We start from the raw sequence: 23,165 nt of genomic DNA, 5'->3' as shown, positions 1-23,165 counted from the left end.
CAGTAGTTGTCTTCACTGTGCTTGTTAATATTGACTTACGTATTTGAAATAAAGATCAACATATGATTTAAAGCCTTACTTTAAATCATATATATATCATATGATTTAAAGCCTTACTTTAAATCATATATATATTTATTTTATTTCACCATTATGTTGTATTTTCTGTGGGATTAACACACAAAATTTGAATAACATATAAAGAGGTATATTGTTTTTGACATATAAATATGAAAACATTCAAGGGTATGAATACTTTTGGAAAAGACATAAAAAGTGACCTTTGTGTGATTAATACCTGCAAACCCAGACTTGCAGAGGCAGTTAAAGCCACCGGGGAAGTTCTGGCACAGCGCCCCATTCTTGCAGGGATTGGAAAGGCATTCGTTGACATCCCTCTCACAGGCCATACCGGTGAATCCCTCAGGACAGGTGCAGGAAAACCCCCCAACCAGATTGTGGCAGGTGCCACCATTGTGGCAAGGTGATGGCTGGCACTCATCGATGTCCGTCTCACACAGGGCTCCTGCGTATCCCGGCCTGCAGCTGCAGGCATACGGCTGCAGGGGGTGGTTGGAAACGAGGATCACAGGGACACTTTCTTCTGTCTTCATATCAGGCCCGACACTGAGACGCCGCTTGCAGCTGCCTCCGTTCTGGCATGGATTGTGCGTGCATGGATCATGGTCTACTGCATCTATTTGCACCCCACTCTGTCTGTATAAAATGTCTTTGATACTCTGGAAGAATGTGGCCACGCCGCTGGGGTTCACATATTGTCCGTGGCCCCGTTTCACAGCTGCCATCAGGAAAGTCTGGTTGTTGAGCTCAAATGCTCCATAAAGCAGCACCCCTGTGCCTAGTCCTGCTAGCTGAGAGTTGGCAATGCGTAAGAAGCTGAGGTAGTGATTGGTGAGAAAGCTTTTGACTCCATCAGAGTGCAGTCTGATGAGGATGCTATTGTCTACAGTGGCATTGTTGAAACCCATAAAGAAAACTTTGGCTGTGCTACTAACCGATCCATGGACGCCATCACTGCTGCGAATGGTTAGTTCAAATGTTCCGTCTGTTGAGCGGGCTTTAGAGTTGAGGTTACATGTTCCTGTGGGGATAGCAAACAGACCAGATGATGGAGGAATAAGGGAGCAGTGGAACCGATCATGGATGTCTGGATCTTGTGGTCTAACATCTCCCAAAGAACCTCCAGAAAATGTGTTTCCGAAGTAGTGGACATAGATTTCCATAGACCGTGACTCTGATGGGTTGTCATTCTGATCGTTTATCTTAACATGAACCGTTCCAGTGGAGGACATCTGAGGCACACCAGAGTCCTTGATCACCACATAGAGGTAGAAGTCACTAATCTGTTCTCTGTCAATCTCCCGGCTGGTGGTTAGGATGCCAGCTGAACTGAGGCTGAAGTAGCTGTTAGCAGAGCCAGAGCTCAGAAGGCTGTAGAGGAAAGGGCCCTGGTTGGGAGGTAGATCCAGGTCTGAGGATGTCAAGGTCGTGACTGAAGAGCCAGCTCTCTGGTTCTCCATCACCTCTGCATAGGTGGTCATCAATGTTGGACCGTTGTCATTGATGTCTTCCAAATTCACAATGATGGTGGCACTTCCGGTGGCAGGAGGCGTGCCCGTGTCGACTGCAAGAACTGTCAGATTATAGACAGGAGTTGTTTCTCTGTCCAGCTGTGCAGCCACAGACACCTGACCTGTTTTTGGATTTATTGTAAACACATTTTTGTTAAGTTCAGGATCAATGGAGTAAGAAAACCTGCTCCAACTGGGGACAGAGTCTGAATCCTCAGCACTTACAAAGGTGACAAGCCCACCAGGGGACAGACCTTCACTGACCTGCACGTCGTACAGGTCTTGGGTAAAAACAGGGGGATCATTGGCATCAAGAATAGTGATATTAACAAACACTTCATCAATATCTGCCCCCTGGATGCTTCCTGCATTCTTCGCCAACACCTTCAGGGAAACCTTTTCTTCTTTCTCACGGTCCAGAATGCCTGAGACATAAATCTGGCCAGTCTTCTTGTTGATGCCAAAGCCTTTCTTTCTGCTTCTTCCAAATATGAGATAATAAACCACTCCATCCTCTCCTTGGTCCCGATCACTAGCGAACACTTCCCCGACAACTGTGCCTCTTGGAGCAGCTTCTGAGATCTCAAAGTAGTACTGTTTGGAAACAAAGCGAGGAACGTATTCGTTGGCTCCCTTCAGCTGGATGTTGATGTTGGCGAAGCTGCAGCGCTCCTCATCAGGAACATTGAAAGCCTTCACTGTTAAATGGTAAACCTGCTTTGCCTCATAGTCCAAGAAGCCCTGGGTGGTGATGGTACCTGTGTTTGGGTCGATAACAAACAGATCGCTGTCTGATGACTGAATCACATACGCCATGACAGCGTTTAATCCTGAATCCCGATCTGTGGCATTCATTTTGAGCACAGTGGTGCCACTGGGGACGTTCTCCTGCACAGATGGGAAGTACTCATCGGGATCAAAAACAGGAGGGTTGTCGTTTACATCAGTAACTTGTACTGTGACTGAGACATAACTTGATTTCGCAATCCAGCCACCATCAGTAGCTGAAACTCTTAGTTCATGTTGGTGCTGCTCTTCATAGTCCAGAGAATTAGCTAAGGATAACACACCAGTTTTACTGTTCAATGTAAACAAACCTTTATCATTGCCTGAGATTATACTGTAAGTGATAAGGCCGTTCATTTCTTTGTCTTTGTCTCTGGCAGAAAGAGTTCTGATTGCTGTTCCCACAGCGAGGCTTTCAGGTACTGTGGCTGAAATTTGGCTTTGTGAGAACTCTGGTGTGTGATGGTTTTCTTCTGTCACTACAATTCTTGCTGTTGTTTGTGCAGACAAGGGAGGATTTCCTTTGTCCCTCGCAGTGATGTCAATGAGAAAAATCTTATTTATATCAGATGTGAGGGAAGCAGCAACTGTAATCCACCCACTTATTTTGTCTAGTTTGAATTTACTGGAGCTGTTCCCGCCTGTTATCAGGTACTCAACCTCAGAGTTAAGGCCAAAATCTTTCTTATCATGAGCTGTGATTTTTATTAGTCTGGTGCCAACTTTGACACTTTTAGTGACAGGAGTGAAGTAAGTGGTGGAATCAAACTCAGGAGGGTTATCATTACTGTCTACTATGTTTACAATCACTGTTGTTTCACTCATTAAAGGCTTCACTGCTCGGTCTGAGGCTGTCACAATGAAGCTGTGCCGGTTTATATTTACACTGGCAGCACCAGTCGAGTTCTGATATTTTAACTGCTGCTTGATGAACACCTCTCCAGAGCTGGCATTGATTCTGAAGTACTCTGACTGGGATCGGATGAAGTAGAAAATTTTGCCGTTGACTCCCTCGTCTGGATCTAAGGCCAAGACCTGTGTGACCAGAGAGCCCACCTCTGTGAGCTCCGGGTAGTCCAAGTAATAAGATGGACGGCTGAACCGGGGGGCGTTGTCGTTAATGTCTGTTATAAATATTGTTACGTCTGTGCTTACTGTCCACCCAGAGTCATGAGCAGACACTTTAATGATGTAGTGATCTGTGTCTTCTCTATTAAGTGGCCTGCTGATAGTTATGTCCCCTGTGCTTGGATTAATACTGAATGGAAGGCTGCTATCTGTAACAGAGTAGCGGCTAACGGCGTTTGAACCAGCATCCTCATCTGTGGTTGTGACTCTGGTAACTGTGTAGCCAACGGGTGCATTTTCAGCCACTGATGCACTGAATATCTTGGAAAACTTGGGAGCGTTATCGTTCACATCCAGCACATTAATTAGTACCTTAACTGCTGTGTTTTTTGGTGGTGAACCTCGATCAGTGGCTTTCACTTTTAGAGCATAAAGCGCCACTTTTTCTCGGTCCAGTGGCCTAGTGGTTCGTATTTCACCAGTGGCTCGGTTGATGCTGAAACTGTTCTCCTTGTTGCCCTCGGTTATAGCGTACTCCAGCTGTCCGTTGTTGCCGCTGTCCAGGTCAACGGCGGTGACCATCAGGACGCGCTGCGGTGATAGGTTCTCCAGTATCTCAGCATGAAACGGGTCCTTATCAAACACTGGGTGGTTGTCATTCACATCCAGAACATTTATTTCTACTTTCTCATAGGAAGAGTAAGGGGGGAAACCCTGATCTCTGGCTTCAATCCATAGAACGTATTTGGAAATGTGCTCGTAATCCAGCGGATGTCTGATGGATAACTCGCCTGAGAGCTGATCTATGTGAAAGGCATAATCAAGGTTGCCACTTGCTATGTAGTACGACAGTGGTCCACCCCTCATAGAAGACCCTGTCACTGTTGTGACAATGTGGTTGGTAGGTTGATTCTCCAGAAAAGTAAACGCCCGCTCCTTTAGCTTGATGATGGGGAAGTTTCCTCCCGTAACAAATCGCACTGTCACCGTGGTCGTGTCCATTTTTGGGTTAGCTCCACCGTCCTTTACGCGAACTGTCAGCGTAACCTCTGAACTTCCAGACAGCCTCTCATTGGCAGTGATGGCGCCTCTTACTGGATCGATCTTGAACTTCTCTGCGTTCCGACCCATTAGGGAGTAGTGCAGCTGGGCATTAGAGCCGGAGTCCTCATCAGTGACGGTAACAGCAAAAACCAGGGACCCTGAAGACAAAAAAAGAAAAAAATTATATATTTAACCCTAACAAACAACTGAAACACCAAAAGAAGAGAATGGAAACTTAATTTCTTGTAAAAATGGGTACCAATGAATAAGAAATACAGCCACTTGATCACTTTTCAACAGAATTTTCATGTCTTACATTCTCCAACAGTTTTTAATAAAAAATAGATCATATATATATTTTTTTTCTTTTCTTTTATTTCACCATTATGTATTTTCTGTTGGATAGATATAATTAATTTAATAAAAAGTACAATAAAATAAATTCTACATTAGTTATTTAGCATATTTAGCAATAAGACTGAAGAAATAAAGTTCTTGGGACTTCACTGCTCAGTCTTACCTGGGATTAAAAATGTAATTCAAAGTTTAAACGAGTCATGGAAAGTTGGACTGTATCTTGCTGAATAAGCATTTAAAACCTATTAGGTTTTTAACACAATACACTACTTGGTAATACATATTTGAATATTTCTGATCTCCCCACAGAATGTTTAGCTTGAAATATATTCCTAAATACTCTGAAACTTCTTAATTTAAAATGTTCAAATGTTCACAGGTTCTTCTCTACATGTGCAGTTTATACATAAAAATAGAGGGGATTTCTTTTAAAGCTTCTTGTGGGCAGAATGCGTAAAACTAAACTAAACTAATTCACTCCCATTGTGTTTCAGCATTTTGTTCCTTTAAACTTTCAATTATAGGGTCTCTCTAGTTTGTAGCTCATTTACAAAACACAATAAAAGCTTAAAAGTTTGCATGTATGGCTACCAGAAGCACCTGCCACTTAGAGTTCCTCTAACTTTCTGTGTTCTTGGATGCAGAACCCTGTGAACATGTTGCATAGCAAAAGATCTCTTACTCTCCAAGTGAAGGTCATCCATGACTACTGGGCAACTGGAACTACAGCCGTCTCCCTTGTTACTGTGTGTATACGATTTATGTAGTAAATATCAGTTTTTTGTTCTAATGTTCTGAGAAACTGAATTTCACATTTTCATTTTCAGCTACAGTCTTCTGACTTCAATTTCTGAAATATACTATCTTTTCAGAGGTACATTATTTAATAACCAACCAGATTTGAGGAGTAAACATATATAGCAGGTGAAGAGTGTAACATTTTAGAGCCCCTAACTAACCTGTTGCAGTGGAGGCAGGGATGTGGGTCACGTAGGGGTGATGATGGAAGCGTGGAGGATTGTCATTGATGTCGGCCACCGTCACGGACACGGTGGCGGAGCTCGACAAGCCCTGGGGCTGCCCTCCATCTGTCGCAACAACCAGCAGCTGGTAATTGGCCCTCTCCTCTCGGTCCAGGAGGGAGCTGGTAATAATCTGCCCTGTTGCGGGGTTGATGGAGAACTGGCCATGCCCCCCACTTAGACTATAGCTGTAGGAAACAAAAATATCAGATATCAGCTGTGGTAGTGTCATGTTTATTAGCAAAACACCTATTTGCTTCTGGATGGTGGAGCTGCTTTGGGTTTTAATAAGGTACAAGAAATGCTTATTACACGTCAAATGTTCCAATTAAAAGAGGTTTTATGTGTAACAGGTTGACTGAATCAAGTTAAATACTATAAATAAGCATACAGTCACATCAGATACAGATACAGTTTTCTGATTTATTGTTCAAAGAGTCGCAGTAAGTTTGGTGTGTTTTTTTGGCAAGAGCTGCAAAATCCTTCTGTGAAAGATTTAGTCATTTCTCATTTGTCATATGAGAAATGACAAATTTCTCATATTTTTATGCCATACCTAAATCTTCCAGAATCTCAAAATTAATTTTAGTACAAACATAACCTGAGTAAATAGAAAATAGTTTTCATATAATGATTCCACATACTATGGGAAAAAGCTATCCAAACCAGGCCCTACGCTGTCTTGTTAAATCATGAACTGGCAGTTATTAATCACAGTTCACTGGTCATACCAAGGCCCGGTTACTGTCCTGTAGGAGTTAGTAAGTCTTTCAACATGAAGTAGTCTCAAACAGTAGCATCTTATGCTTTCTTATGAAGAAATGTAAAAACAGAGAAGAAACCAAATCATGGATATCCATTAGTAGTAAGGGTTACAAAGCCTACTAAGGCATTGGTACTCCAGCAAACCACAGTGGAAACATTGATGAATCATGGCAGAAGTCGCCAGGCAACTAAAATTATTCAAATAGCACATTAACAATTCACCTAGAAGGTCATGGGAGAAACTAGAACAACATTTTAAACCACAACAAACCTCATTTGTCTTAGGTGAGAGTTAATGGAAAATAGCATCCATGGGAAAATTTCCAAGTGCAAACCACATTTGTCAACCCCTCCGAACTATGATGATCCACAAGAGATTTTCAAAATAGAGACAAAAGAGGAACTCATTGGAATGTATACATTCAGATAAGTCTGATGTAAAACCACTGCAAAACAAAACAGCAAGTCCACCCCTGAGTGGCTAAAATAAAATAAAGGTTTGGAGTGGCCTAGTCAAAGACGGGCCTTAAATCTCATTGAGACATATTGGTGTGAGTTTAATTTGGTCATTTTTATGCTTGAAAACCATCTGATTGCTCATTTGTAGTTATTGCACTTCATGACAGCTGCCTCAACCAGTTATTAGGTTTAGAAAGCAAACACATCCAGCTCAATTTGGATATATAAAACCATTTTGAATTTATTCTGGTTAGCTCTATCTAATTTAAGAATTTGATTTCTCTGAAGTGGAAAATAAATATGTAAGGGAGCAAATATCTTTCTCTGTAACAAATTAATATTTTTGTATGGAGGAGTGAGACGTGGTTAAAAATGTACAAAAATCCCTTGAGAATTGCAGTACATACAATGCAACCAAAATATGACTCCATTAACGACATGAAAGGTGAAGCTCATCTGGACTGAGAACCAAGCAGGGGGGCACTCACTTCTGTTTTCAAATAAATATTGTGTTTCATCCTTTAGCTCATGAGTCTCCATCAGGATCCCAGCCTTAAATGTAAACTGACACATACATGTTCACACCAGAACATACTTTGAAAAGCGCTCCCCCTACAGGGCTAGCACTACAAATGGCAGAACAACGTGTGAACTTCATGCAAAGCTATTTAGATATTCTCACCAATATAAACTGTCCACAGATGCTTGTGGTTCAGTTCAAGTTTTATGTGTAGATGAGTTGTGAAAATGGAAACTAACAAGTGAAGGTAACCGGTTCTGGACTCTATAAAAGGCCTCAAACCCCTGATGGGCATCATCTCCTACTGTCATCAACAATTAACATCCTCATTACTGTGTTTTGGGAAACTGGAACAATCTGTGGTACCCCCAATGTGCACTCAGTGGGGTTGCTGAGGAAAGAGGAGGGGCTGGACCTGAGTCAGCGTCCGTCTTCAGAGAGATCAGACCAGAGGCCCTTAGAAGTCCCCCCCACATGGCAGAAACTATGAAGCTCGGATGAACACAGTTTTCATCCGAGCTTGTAAATAACAGCCTAAACAAAAACTTTGTTTTTTTCACTAGAACTCTGCAAACTGAACCACTGTCATGAACTGCAGTCACCTCGGAGTGTCATAAAAGCTAACAAAAAAAAAGTTAAAACTGAGTCATGATCTGGACTAAGATGACATTATAAAAGAAGTTTGGAAACAACATAAATTCCAGAGGCAATCTGTTTGCAATAAAATCAAACTGAAAACTATTTCTTGTAATCTGTGGCCACGTAATACAGTTGTCTTTCAGAATGATTCTAACCTTACTGCAACAAGCACATCATTGTCAAATCTAAACAGTGCGTTGGGTGATCCATTGAATAACAGAAAGTAAGAAAAAGTTTTCCATTCATGGAAAAAACTAAATACATCTCAAGGTCTAGTCTTTGACTGGAGCATTTCAACACCTTGATTCTTAGCATGTTCTGTCATTCGGTTATTGACTCGATGTTGTTTTAAGAACTGCTACCCTTTAGACTAAACTTCCACTTGCAGAGATTATGTCACATTTGACTGTATATATTTTTATATGTAGAAAAGTTCACGGTCAACTCCTCTGTTTGAGAAACAAGCCCAAACCATGAGTCCATCCACCACTGTGCTTTACGAAACTTTAGGTTTTCTCAAAATATGGGGCAAAATAACAGTTGATCATCTTTACTTGGCTCTTATGTGTCCAAAGAACATTTTTCCATAAGTACAGTGGTTCATTCAGATAAAACTATGCAAACCAAAGATATGCAGGTGTACTTATTGTAGAGAGAAAAAAGCTTTCTTCCTAATCTTTTCCAAACAAGTCATGCTGTTTCTCAGAGCACTGAACTGACTGACCTCAAGTTGAATTTGATGACAATATATCATGCTTTCTTAAATATTTTCCACTTCTGAATAATCTTCAATAACTTCTACTACTTTGGACATGACCTCAATACCAATAAATATCTTTTTTAAAGTCATTGCTGATGTCGTTCCAGCCCTGCATTGTGTGAGCACACACCTGTATGGTGTAGACAAGAAAATGGCCACAACTCCTGTGTTTACAGAGCTGGTAACATTTGCAGATGATCAGTTAATCAGGTGTGTACTTACTTTTCCCCATAGCTGGGCTGTATAGTCACAATATAAGTCCATTTTGTTTATTAGTCTACCTTATAACGCCGTTGTTGCCCACGTCAGCATCAGAGCTGTTGACCAGAAGTACGTCCGTTCCTGTCGGGGCGTCCTCCATGATGGTGGTGTGGAAGGTGGAGGTGGTAAAAACGGGGATGTTATCGTTGACGTCATCCACTAGAATGGTTACCGTTCCCGTCCCACTGAGGGATGGAGAGCCTGGAAAGGGAGGAAGTAAAAGTTAGTTATTTCATTACAATTTCTTTAAAGTATGCTTTGTGCCACCGCAGGCTGGAAATAGAAACATCTGAATGGCATTATGGCTCCAGTTTTCTGATGCAATCCAGTGATTTATTGTGTCGAAGTCATCATGTAGTGGAACATCAACACTGCGCCAATTGGTATCGTGAGAGTTTGTCCACACTTTTCCTGCTTCATTTAATTCAAGCCAGTGTGTTTAAAAAACGCTTTGCATTTCCTTTGGTTCTGTCACATCAACCCACTTCAGAGGAGAACACGTGAAATAACTCGATGTCTCTGAAACCCAATATGTTAGTCGTCCTTCCTGGGGATTTGGACACCTATAGATTTAATCTCCACACTGAGGGATCTATTTTAAGGTGCACAGCAGTCTGGAAGTCAGTCAGTGGAATTTGAGAGAGGAGAAGTGCTATTTTCAGCAGAAATCCAAACATTTTTTTCCTCCCAGAACGGGTGATGAAACGGGCCAAGCTAGGCCCTGTGGGGTTGGATTTTAATCAATAGCAGATGAAAATGAACTGCGATGCAGGAAAAAAAAAAAAGCATTTCATACATCTGCCTTGCTTGAGCTGCCCTTTTATAATCCTTCCTCGAATGGCACACTAAACTGCTTAATCTATATTCCAAACATAAACACAAGTTCAGCCTCGTTACAGAGAGTCGCTCTGTGGGATTTGGGGACATCTCTGAAAGCCTGGAGGTATTTTCACTTCTTAATGATGCGCATATGGCTTGTAGAGTAAATACTGAGCACCTGAGGAGGGAGAACAGGCTGAGATCTGAAAGCCTTGAGAGGCATTTTCACCTCCTGTAAACATAAAGTTCATCCCTTCCAACTCTCCTCAGGAATCTGTGAATGCATCAATTATGAAGAGCCGAGATAAAGCCATAAACAACCCGTGTGTACACAGCTGTGGAAAACATCAGCTGCTTGAAAAACTGTACTGTTGGGGGTCTGTATTAATAGGAGATGAAAAAAAAAGGAAACATTGAGACGGTGGCCACAGAAAGTCTCTTTTAAGTCTCTTTTTCTTGTGGTGGAAATTCCAAACAAAAAGAATCAGAGAAGAAGAGAGAGTACAGAGTGGGGGGTCAGAGTGAAAGTGAAGAAATTCTGCCTTTATTATTCAGTCTGCATAGATGAATAAGTATCAGAAAATAAGGGCAACATTCTTGTACTGGTTTGTAAAACTTTAGAAGACAGAACTCAGTCTCTTTATCAGAATTGTGTCACTAGAAGATCATAAAGGGAAAACATGCTTAAAAGTAGATATCATCTTTGTTTTGAGTTAAAAATCACATGAGAGTTATGAATTTAATGCTTTGATGCACAACTGTGTATAATTTTGCAATCTTTTCATTTTCTTTTGGATCCAAAACTATTTTGATCACTGTTTTTCCTTTGTAGTCAATGTTTGTTACATTTCACTGTTGAATGAAGACAACGTGAACACAGATGAACTTGTTTTTGTTTGTGTTATGGTCCTTACAAAGAAAATCCAAATCAGCCGGTCAGACCTCAAAGAAAACAGGAAATCAGCATCAGCTGGTAAAAGCCAGATTGAAGCATCTGTTGTATTGGTCTGGTGAGTGTCAACATTGAAAAAAATAATTGAAAAAACACAGAAGACCAGTCAGTCAGTCAGTCAGACAGTCAGTCAGTCAGTCAGTCAGTCAGTCAGTCAGTCAGTCAGTCAGTCAGTCAGTCAGTCAGTCAGTCAGTCTGCCTGCCTGTCTGTCACACCAAAAAAATAACTTTCTTAATAAACAAAAAAGTTTAAAATCAAAACATGATGTGGATACTTGGCACGATATTTTGGAATTGATAGATGGTCAATGAAGTGTAATCTGCTAATTATTGCCAATGCGCTTGAGAAAATGTAAAAAAAATAAATAACAGGAAACTGATGCCATATCTTGAATCATTTTCAGGTCCATTAGTGGTGATTATATGTTGCATTTCAAGAATAGAATTTTTTTTCCCCACGAAAAAATGTGTTCGCGACAAAGGGAGGGCTGCTTTAGTGAGTGCAATCACTGGGTTTTGTCCTGTGGTCTATCAACCCTCTGTTTCGAAAATTTCTGGTCAACAAAATATCAACACAACCTTATTATAATAAAAGTACAGCAAAAAAAAAAATAATGCAGAATAAAGCTAAAGGGATTGATGTAGAAAACTCAGAGTAATCGCTGTTGAAAAAAGCTCCTGGGCTAAAACAAATAAAATCTACTGCGAGTGCTACGGCTGCTGTTAAGTCGTATACACTAACTCTGACTTCCCTGTGGGTAGAAAGCAAAAGGAAACTTTCTCAACGAACGTCAACAAAACTTGAGATTATCGTTGGTTTTGGAGACCCCCGGAGTCTCTTTCAGGAAGGGAAAGGGGATTCCTCAGAAAATGGGATTTGAGATAGTTTACTGGAACCTCGCATAACAGCCTGGCTTTATGATAATAAACAGAAATTTGACCTGAAGCTTGTAATGCATCCAAGTTTTTCTGGTCAGAACAGAAGTGGCTAACATGCGCATTGAGAACAAACACAGCTGAATTCCAGAAGCAAAACAAATGACACAAACAGAGCGATCAGTAAACAGTCTTCATCCCAAAAAGAGAACCAGAAACCATACCACACTAATCTTAAGTGACTCATCACCACAGTGAGTCATCTATCTAAGACTTTTCTGACTTTTTAAGGTTGCCATGTTTATAACCGTCCATACTCAATGTTGAAATCGAAGTGATTATGCAATTCCTGAAAGGGTTCATGGATTCTAGAATTTAGTTTGCAAAGCAAATATTATGAAATCATTGCCAATTTATACAGTGAAACCTAGCTGCTAAATTAATGAAAGTAATAATCTGCACAAGTATAATATTGTTTAGTTCAAAATAAATAATAGCAGAACAAGTGCTTGAATAAATGTGGTCAGCAGGATTAGTTGATTAATATAACATGTTGATGTCTGCAAATTCCTATGCAGGTTTTTCTAACGACAAATCTATTCCAGTCCTAAACTGCAGCCAGTGCATGCTTAGTACCAAATCTTTCTGTTTTTACTGCTGAAAACACTCTAACATGATAAAAAGAAATGAAATATTTCAGCTGAGACCAGAGCTAGGGATGGCATTGCAGGGATCAAAAACCAGATCAAATGAGCTCCATGTCGAAAGTTAGTTTCATTCCTGAATTCCTTATACACAAAAAGTAAGATTAGCACTGGAAAAACAATGATTTTATTGTTATTTCTGTTGTTGAGAATGTTGAACTGGATGTTGGAACTGAATTTATAAACTGAGTTGCCAGTTCTATATATAAATAAGATATTTATTTTACCGTCACCAGCCAGTGTTTGTAGATCACACCTGACCCAGTTTGCAGCGGAGTTATAAATTCAGTGAGGTCATTTAATATCACTATCCGGTTGTTTCTAAATGCTGCTTAAATCAGTACGTGCTGTTTATGAATTCAGGTAAGAGACCAAACATGTTGGTCTGTTATGTTCATTCAGAACACACCAGTTCTTGATTGAAACACCACTTAGATAATGAATATGTAATACATAGTATGTGATATTAAGGCACTGGTCAAAATAAAGCATAATATTTGGCAACACAAATGTTTTCCTCATTATCTGAGGTCTGCATAACATAAAAAGCATTAAATTAAATTATACACTTTAATGTTTTGTCCCTATATCAATTTCATTTTGAAACCAGATTTTAAAAATAAATAAATAAATAAATAAAAAATAACTGAAAAGAAAATTGAAAATAACGCCATAAATACGTGTCAGTTCCAGGACAGCTTCTTCAGCAACATGAGTCATCAATTAGGCTGGTCGCCATGGCAACATATTAGAGCAGCTCCTCCTCCTCAGTTGATCCTCCTTACCAAGGAGCAATCCTAGTCAGCGAGGTGTCTGTATCACTTTAAATTAAATTAATCCAGGCAAAGTGTGTGTGCCAGTCAACAAGCGGCTAATACGGCTGTTGATCAGAGGCACTGTGTGCAGGCTGCTGGAACTGCCAGGCCAATAAGTGGTTCGGGGTGCTATAAGTGGCTTTGTCTACAAAAGCCATTAGGTCCAGCAGAGGGACTGAGAGCATGGAGAAAATATTTGGTTTTGATATGAAGCCAGCTGCTGTATTTTTCTGAACTGTAGCTGCCTTCTGCCACACAGAGAGCGCTGTGGCTGCATTTCAATACTATTGTTTCCATACTGAGGACGGAAGCAGGCTACAAGACTAGGCCTCTGCTTGTGTGTGTGTGTGTGTGTGTGTGTACCCTCCTTCCCGGTGTTTCACTTTTGTGCAGGATGTGATGTCACAACCTGTTTACTGCCTCGGGAAAATCAACAGCCTCCGTCGTTCAGAACTTTTGACCTTTACCTCAGTCCTCTGAACTCATCACAGAGATTCCAGTTAATCCTTAGAAAGCACAAAACAGACACCTCACTCTTATAGCAAAGAGCTAAACTATACTCAAATTATCCCTTTGACACTCTTCTGACCCCAGTGCTTTGGTTAAAAACCAGCCATGAAGAAGAGTTTTCCAGTCTTGGTGCATCGACTCTCCAAACGTCATGCGTCTCCGTGCGTCTTCATGACACTTCTTCTTAGCCTCCTGACGCTTGCACATATCACATATCACCTGGCAGCTGTTGCTTTAGCCTCTCCAATCCTCCTTGTCCAAGTGCAAATAGTTCAGATATATCTGCTTACATTGCGTGGGATGACAGATTTAGTTGAGGAATACTATATCTTGGCAGGTACGGGAAAGGCATGTAAATGTCAGTTGTTTCAAGCAGTTAAAGTTAAGGTGGTACATTTTTGTGATTTATGGGACAGCGGCTGCTAAATAACAGTGACAACGTTGCAACTAAGAATGTTCAAAGTTTCCGTTTCGTAATTTTATTTTATTTTTTACAGAGATCTGAATCGGCTAAGAAAAAAGAAAAGCAATCCTGGAGCATTTTCTTCATGAACAAACTATACCCCCATCCCCTTCTTCTTTTTATGGAGGCAGTGACTCAACGGGAGAGGAATGCGCTCCAAGAGTGCAGAGAAACGTCAGCATCTCCTCCAGATTTACTGGAATTGAGCAAAGCTTGAGGAAGACTGTCAGGATAAATGAGAGATAACTGCAGCCGAGGCGGGTGTCACACCTCAAGCACGGTAGGGATATGGCAGCAAAATATGTCTATATCTGGCAGTGTATAAACTGGACGGTGGTTGCAGAATAAATGACATCATTTAGCCTGGAAAAAGAGCTATTGGAAATTTGCAGAAGGAAGTCAGCTGCCTGCCGGTGACAGCCATTCACTGTGGTTAGGCAAGTATGTTTCCATTGGCAAATCCAGTCCCCAGACTCTTTATTCCTTCCCCTTTTACTTGTTTTAATTATTGTACCTGAGGATATTTAATAGAATATCTTCCATATAAATAATCTCCATGAATAAAATCAACTTAGTAAAATGTCAATCAACGCTTTTATAATCCTAACTTGTGGTTACAGATTGACCAGTCAACCTCTGAAGTTTGTACTGAGATGATAATCTTATTTCAGAGGTTAATCCCAGGTCAGTAAATTGCCACAATCTTACACTGTGATGGTGATTACACCCCATCATCACTGCTTTTACCTCGAGCCAAGAACTTAAAAACACCCTGATTAAGACAAAAGTATCCAGTCTATCTGAATTTCTACATGACAGATTAAGATGTGGATAGGAAGGGGCCCTTGTGGGACAAATGCTCCAAATCCATCTGATGTAATACATCTTGCACATGCTGAAGGTCTAGAGGGGCGGGCCCAAAAGAATAGACTTTCACTGACAGTCAGGGCTGAATGACAGTCAGTCTGTCAATACATAACAGAAACCATCTACACCCCTGAACTACAGGCTTAGAGCAAAATGGTATTACGCAAATTTTCTTAATTAATTGATCCTCATCAAGAGGGACCAACTATATAACGAAATTGTGACAACAGTTTTGTAGTTAGGAGAATATTGGTGAGTGTTAGAACAATGTGAAGGCAGATTGGGAAAGACCTTACAGAAGCAAGTGTTGCTGTTAGTCATCCTGGGGAGGTTTTTAAGGGAATTGTCATCCACTGAGTCTATTAATGCTTACTAAGGTATATTTGGTTGCTGAACTATTAAAATAGGTAGTTATGCATGTTTTAAGACATAGTCTCAAGTATTCATGGATTTCAGCCACACCTAAGCCCCATGAATACCAGGTGTCCACTCTATAAGGAAACCGCTACTTCAAGCAACTGTTGTTTCTTAAAGGGGTTCAACCAGCCCTTGAACCAGGTTGTGTTGTTAAATTTCCACAGATCTGATGTGGTATGAATGCTAAATTGCTGTGATAACTTTGTCTCTGTGACTTTTCTCCTGAGAAAGATATCTGACTGATCGTACTCAGATAAACGTTTGATCCAATGAGCCATCATTACAGAGAGGGATAAGGTGAATAGATGCTGGCGTCAGAGAATCTCCAATCATGCAAGGCGACCTGATCCATCAGAGACCTCAAAGCTCTCAAACAACGTAAGAGTCCCTCCCTGCTTTAATTCAATTTAGACAAACAATTACAAGCAGGACATTTCTTACACTGTCCATGCAGCAACAACTTAATTCAATCTGGGAAAACTTGTTTGCTAATATTTCACTGCAGCAGCATAGATCTATGATCTCTTCTGCGGTGAAGAAAATGTCAGAACCAAGAATAACCTCAACTTCCAAAATAACAAACCGAGACCAAAGGAGAGCAGCTGACCATCTGTTACCTCCTGTTCCACTGAAATGATCCACAGACAGTTTCCTCTGTAAGCCTCTCAACCCAGAAACCATTGTCTAGCATAAACATATGGCAGGGTCTAAGCACATTATCAGTGTACATTACCACCGGACAAATCACATTAACCTCCAACAAGGTGATGCGTCCATACGTCCACAGCCGGAGGGGGTACAGAGACATGTGTTAATAACAACTAAGCTTTGTGTTTTCTGATTGCTGCAGCTGCCATGATTGTGGATGGTGCTGTGAGAGCTCCGCAGGGGGTCGATCTGCAGCAACCAGCAGCAGCACCCACCTCCTGGGAAAGACCTCCAGTTACCCTGAGTCTCTTAGTCTAAGCCGTGTTGAGAAGTAAGTTTGAGTGTCTGTGCTGGCACAAGAGATAATCTCCTCCTTTAATAAATGAGTGACTGATGCTTGATCAAAAATAGAAATACGCTAAGCTTCACACGGGAAGGGTAAAGCTGTGGTGTCCAAACAAGCTGTATTCATTAAACCTGGAAGTGCAGGACAGGTTGACTGAGGGAAGACGGATGAATGTGGGAATTTATGAGACAGCCCATCTGTAGCCTGAAGCTTAAGGCTAAACGGTTAATTACGCTTTATGGACTACGGCTAGATTGTGCTCGGAAGGGACGACGTAAATAAAACACATCATTACTTGGAGAAAGGGAGAGAATCGGGTGCCAACGAGGCAAAATTGACATTTTTTTGCCTCTGAGAACCTGTTGCTTTGCGACAAAGCTCTTTTTAATGCAGCCCTCATGAAGAGCCATGAAAGGCCTCGTGGAGCTGAGTGCAGGGTGCGAGCTGTCCCACTGCACAGTTTGCCAAACATAACAGAGTAAACAGAGGTTTTCTCACAGTTAACAAGCAAAACAGTGAAAGGGATATCTCAGAAGAGTTTCCAAAGCTTTGCACTAGCACAAAAGAGCTGAATATTTACATTAATACTGCATGATGAACTTTTTCACAATTTGTCACATTGCATACAAAAAATTTCATTTTATTTTATTACAATTTAATGTGACTGATCACAAAACAAGGCAGTGCAAAATTGTGAAAATCTTTAAAGTTTGAATGTGTATTTAGCCAACTAAGGATGCATTCACACCAGTCCTGTTCAGTCCGCTTTAATCAAACTCTAGTTTGTTTGCCTAGTTTTTTTGGGGAGGTGTGAAAGCGCAATCAAAGTTTGATGCAGACCAAAAAGCAAACTGGTCCATCTACAAACCCAGGTTTCAGTTTGGTTGAAGTGAACTCTGGTTTGGTTTGTATGCATATGTGAACGCCAAGCGGACCGGAGACTGCTCCAAAAACAGGAAGTGGACTACAGTACAGGGCATTCTGGGTAAAACCAATCAAAACAAACTCACAAGTCTATCACTTCCTAGAGAAATGACTTGTGGTCTTTTGACGAAGACAAAAGAAAAATCGTACAACCACTAAACTATCACACTACATTTCATGAAGAAGGAAGATGCACTTAGTGTGTTTTTCAGAGGTTTTTGTGTCCTTTCCTTCAGTGGTTCTTGTGCAGCGCAGATGAGGAGTAAACAGCTGAAAATGTAGCAGATGTTGAAATTTTGGTCCCTAATGACATCAGGTGAATTGGATTATCAGGTGTGAAAATACCCTAACTTTCCACTTCACTATTATATGCAGCTCTCTGTGAGTCTATCACATAAAATCCCAATTAAATGCTTTGAAATCTGTGGTTGAAGGGATATGAACACTTTTGTAAGGCACTGTTTGACAATTTTAGAAGCATCAATCAAATAAACTCACTGTGAAGCCAGAATAAAGCTTTACTGTACAGCCTAGTAGTTATTTATAGAGTGTTGTGTCTGAATGCTTTCGCATAATTTCTTCCACATATGCAACTAAAAGGGTTTCCGTGGTTTGCACACATGCAGAAAAACAGCTTTTTTTTTGTCATATTTTAGGGCCTGGTGGGAACTTTTGTCGTTTTATTGCTTTGCAGCTTTTATTTGCTGTGTTGTTGAATATTCGACAATCCCAAAAAATGCAGCATTGTTCCCTGTGGACCCAAACCAGCAGGTCATAACCAGCACGAGACGTGGAAAACTCACACTGGCAGCGTAGGTCGCTCATAACACGACTATAATGTTTATACATGGACCGCATAAAGATGGATTGAGACCATGGGACACTGTTTAAAGTCATGCATGTTTAAACTCATGCACTCAAAAAGAAAGCAAGTTATTTTCTCAGAAACTTTCCTAAAGAAACTAGAGCTAATAAACATCATTACTGCATAAATTTTGCCAGGCTGAAGCACTAATCATCCAAGCTACACCACTTTTTAATACCCCACCACCAACACCACTAGTGTTTGCAAAGCTATTTTCAAAAACATTCCAATCCAGCAATTGTTAAAGGCTGGAAAAGAGAAAACAGACGATAGGAAAAAGCCCTCCGAGGCCACATTGTTACAGCGAAGCTTTTTAAGAGCTGATCCAGAATGTTACTGTTCTGTTAAAGTTCATTTCAGGAACCTGATATTTTCTTTGGCTTACTCTTCGTGTTGCCACTAGGCTGCAAACTGCCTGAAACCTGCAGAAATGGACTCCATTAATGATTTATCATTGTGAATGTTGGATGATTTTACGCTATCATTGTTAGTTCTTCGTTTGTTTTATTTCTGTTTGCTACGTGTGTGTTCAAACTTGATTTCAGCCTGGAGAATGACAGATTTCTGGTCATTTAATCAAGCTTGGAAAGTTTGTAGGTTGCAGATTCATGGCAGCCCATAAAGAAAACAAAAGATCTTGTTTTTAAACAGAGAAGGTAATTAAAATTCTTTATCTCCTAAGCGGTCTCTTAGGCTTCTAAAACGTCTCATCAAAAGGCCGTGTCCGAACATGGAGGTGGTACAGACAGATGTGCTGGAAGGTGAAACGATAGATTCATTCATTGGGCTTTTTCTTGAATAAATGCAGTTAAATGTCAGGCATGTCAAAATGGATCAAAGCAGTTTCCACCATGTCACTGTTTATTGAAAATAAAAATGTATTCACTAATCAGTTTCTGGAGAAACAGTTACAAGTAAAAGTTTTAAATGTTTTCTTTGTTTTTTTTTATCCTTTATTTTTCTTAGTTCATATTTTATTATAGTTATAGTTTGCTATTATCATTAAGACCCTATTGTGGACTTGCATGCTCATTGGTGCATCCTATGTTTATATAATTTTGATGTATTATAGTTATTTTATTAACAAGCTTGCTCCAGAGTATGCAGACGACTGTTAGTACAACACCAGGATGGAAAGTAATTTTCAGTGACCTTAGAGATGTAACTGTTGCTTCCAATCAGTCTTGAAAGGTCTTTTCCAAACATTTGAACTGGAAGAATTTTAAAAGTGGAAAATATTAGGACACCTCAACTGGGAATCTTGCACTGACTGAGTAAACTATGAACATTTCTAAAGACCAAAGTATTTTGAAGTCATATGTGAGACGACCTGAGCAACATCCGAAGGTTTTTTCATCATTTTCGTCAAGAGGGTGTACTCTCTTTTCACCATGATTGCACTAAACTGCATTGATGTACATTAGAAATTAAAAAAAAAAAAACTACACAACACTCAGAGATATTTCTGGTGGATTCAAGCCCAAGTAGAAACATATACAACAATACACAGACAATCATTCATCATGATCCTGAGACCTTTGAATCCGTTTTAAGAATTTACAAAACAAACTGAAAATGACAGGAACGAATCGATGGAAACACCAAACTTCCATCATGATTTGAGATGTCAGGATCTAAGATAGATGACCCAAAGTGCTTCAGTTCAGATAAACCTGAACACTAAAGAGACAAATACATATAAGGAATGGTTACATGACCCAAAACATCATCTAAACATCATTGACGTTGCCTGGATTTTAAGCACTTTTTAACAATGTCCATATGAAATCAATTCATAGTCAAAAATATGACCATTTGCAGCAACTCTTACATTGGTAACTTGATACCCTGTTGTCGTTAGCAATAGGGTCCAATTCAGGATATAAAGCATACACTTAACATTTAAACAAAAAACAGTGGGCAATGTGTAACAGCATAATCGTGTTAACTAAGAAACCTCCATTTATGTAAAAATATGTTTTCTATAATGGCAGATGTTTAGTTAAAGCCATTACAGCATGACTGCTTGAGAAAAGCAATTCACTCTGTTGGAAAGCTCATTGCTTCACATTCCTCCAAAGTTGTGCATTACTCTGCAGTGGCTTAAAAAATCTGATTTGCCTGCAGCTGATCCCAGATGTTGGCTGAGCTGCAAGATCAGTCAGGGACAACGCAAGTTCTCAAGTGTCTCTGTGTGTCTGCAGATGCACTAAACTCATAAACGCAGCGAAACAAATTTCTCTAAACGAAGATGATGGAGCAATGAAAGTAACTCAATGAGATGGAAAAATACCTTTGAGAGGAACTGACCAGTTTTGATAAAGTTATGGTGCTGTTGCAAAACAGTGGCTACTATATGACCCAGTTCTTCATGCACAGTGGTTAATGTGTCTGCAGATTCTTCAATTTCTCAGCCAATATTTCACTATATTCTTTGTATTAATAATTTTCTACAGTAAATGTCTTAAATACAGAATTTTACAGTCAGTAAAAACTGACTGTAAAGATGTATGGATGTACGGATGGATGGATGACTTTCTGGACAGAAGGACAGACAACGTTGATGGACGTAGAAGGACAAAAGGACAAAAAGAGGCAAAATGACAGACAGAGAGATGGACACACTGAAAGAAACTTTTCTTGACACCTTTAATCAAAAACTAGCGGAAAAAGTCTCACCGACTGGAGTGACTTGTACGAAAAAAAATTCAGACACTTATCATATTGGCTTTGGGACAGGGAATAACATTTTTTCCACATTTTACTTTAACATTTTTCCCTCACTGATTCACACCTGGAAAATAAATAAATTCTCGTACTTTACTGACTTTTTCTGACTGTTGAAGAACTTTATTCGCTAATTTCATGACAACTGAGCTGCTGCTGAAGATAGATGGAGCTAAAACTCTGTTTCAAGCTGCATTAATGAGATTACCTTCAAAGGAGGTTGCCTCAGAGGAGAATTCACTGAAGCCAAAAGTGAAGAGACAAAGTAATTAAAAAAGATGAAGATTTATTTAAAATTCAAACACAGTTGTAGTTGGAGTCGTTTATCTCTTTATGTCAAGCTGAAGTGTTTGTTGTGCGCTGTGGTTCCAGCTCAGCCTCTGCTTTCAGACAGCACCGTACATGACAGCACTTCATCTTCCTGACAGACAGCAAAAGCCTTTTTTTCTTACAAAATACATTTTGTAGAAACCAAAGCCACTCCCTGACAAAGGCTGCCAGTCTTCTCAAACACGCGGGGACAACCAGAGACTTCAACACGAATGTCTGCGGTTCAGAGTGGGTCACGGAAGACAGAGAACTTGGAGACATGTCTGCTTTGTCCACCTTGGAAATTTCCTGCCAGATAGCGCCTGGGAGAACCATTTCCCCCGGCCGTCTGCGCCCAGGCCTCAAATATGTGAGAAAATGCTGCTGGGTGATTCAGCCTGCACTGTGATTATGGGCTTTTTGATATTTTGATATTCTACCCCCAAATCCCTCTTTTTGCCTCAACATTGTGCTTCAGTATCCTGTCAAAATATTTTGGAAATGTTGTCAGGGCTCTAAATATGGAGTCCCCGCGAAGAGTACAAAACGGGATCGAATCATAATTAGTATGTTGGCTTGTTGGGCAACTCCTCTAAACACCATATGAAGCAACACCGATAATATGTCTTCATTATGGTATAAAATGGTCCTTTTGCTGTGTTTAATATGAAAAAATACTCATATTTAAATCATATTTAAATTACCTAAGTTATTAGAAATGCATGAAATAATGCATCTTTTTCCACACGCAGCAGCATCACTGCATAGTCCCACATCTCACCAAAGTCTGTGAATAGTCAAAAATATATAGCTTTATGCACGGTCACATGGCCGGACCAGGAATGAAACAGAACCACCCTCAGACCATGACAGCTCTGCCAGAGAGGCTCGGGGAAACGTATACTTAAGTGGAATACCATGTGATTTGGCTGCAACAGGGATACGCACGTAGTCCTTTAACTGCACATTAACTGGCCTCCGTGCAATAACAAGTTAACCTTTTATCTGGCTATAACAAGCTCCACCACCATATCCAAATAAACACAGGATGCTATTCAATTGAAGCTGCTGAAAAGACTTCTGTGGAACAAGACAAAATAAAATACACCTACTATTTTGGAAGCTAAAAACTCCAAAAAATGTTTATGTTATCATGCCACACAAAAAGATCAGTGTGCACACTCTGAACATAAAAATGATGTTTGTTGACACTGGTGTTCATGGAAATCTCCTGCTTCAGCATCATTTTGCAAACTGATTGCCAAAAATGATTTGATGTTGAAATAAAGCAGAAGGTGTTGCAGAAGTCAGACCTCTAGAGCAGAGCAGATTATGCAGGATATTGTGGCTGATTTAAAACATATAAAGATATGTCTGAGCTATCTTCAGCTGTAGTCATACCTGAGTCAGTGGCAGTAATCAGCAGGGTGTATTTCCCTCGAGTTTCCCGATCCAGAATCTGGGTAACACTGAGCTGTCCGCTGGATGACAGGGTAAACGCTCCCTCATCGTTCCCGCCGCTGAGCATGTAGCTCAACTGTCCATTGGCTCCTTGGTCATCATCTCTGGCAACAACCTGAAAATAAGATTATTACACTACAAATCCAATAAAAATGGCTACATTCAGAAATTTCACTCTGTCATCATTAA

General features: G+C 40.3%; 1 protein-coding gene across 2 annotated transcripts in view; it reads right to left on the bottom strand.

Moving 5' to 3' along the window:
- fat4 (FAT atypical cadherin 4) overlaps positions 1–23,165 on the bottom strand; it is a 126,596-nt gene that overhangs the window by 19,910 nt on the left and 83,521 nt on the right. For both annotated transcript variants that reach the window (XM_007572539.2, XM_016660936.1), the window contains exons 6-9: positions 22,917–23,091; positions 9,294–9,474; positions 5,807–6,057; positions 299–4,648 (exon numbers count right to left, since the gene is read on the bottom strand). In XM_007572539.2, coding sequence (XP_007572601.1) covers positions 299–4,648; positions 5,807–6,057; positions 9,294–9,474; positions 22,917–23,091 — 4,957 coding nt within the window. The remainder of the gene's footprint in view (positions 1–298; positions 4,649–5,806; positions 6,058–9,293; positions 9,475–22,916; positions 23,092–23,165) is intronic.

Source organism: Poecilia formosa, unplaced genomic scaffold (genome assembly GCF_000485575.1).
Source record: "Poecilia formosa unplaced genomic scaffold, Poecilia_formosa-5.1.2 Scaffold303, whole genome shotgun sequence".
NCBI lineage: Eukaryota > Metazoa > Chordata > Actinopteri > Cyprinodontiformes > Poeciliidae > Poecilia > Poecilia formosa.
This window is presented reverse-complemented; position numbering and strand designations above follow the sequence as displayed.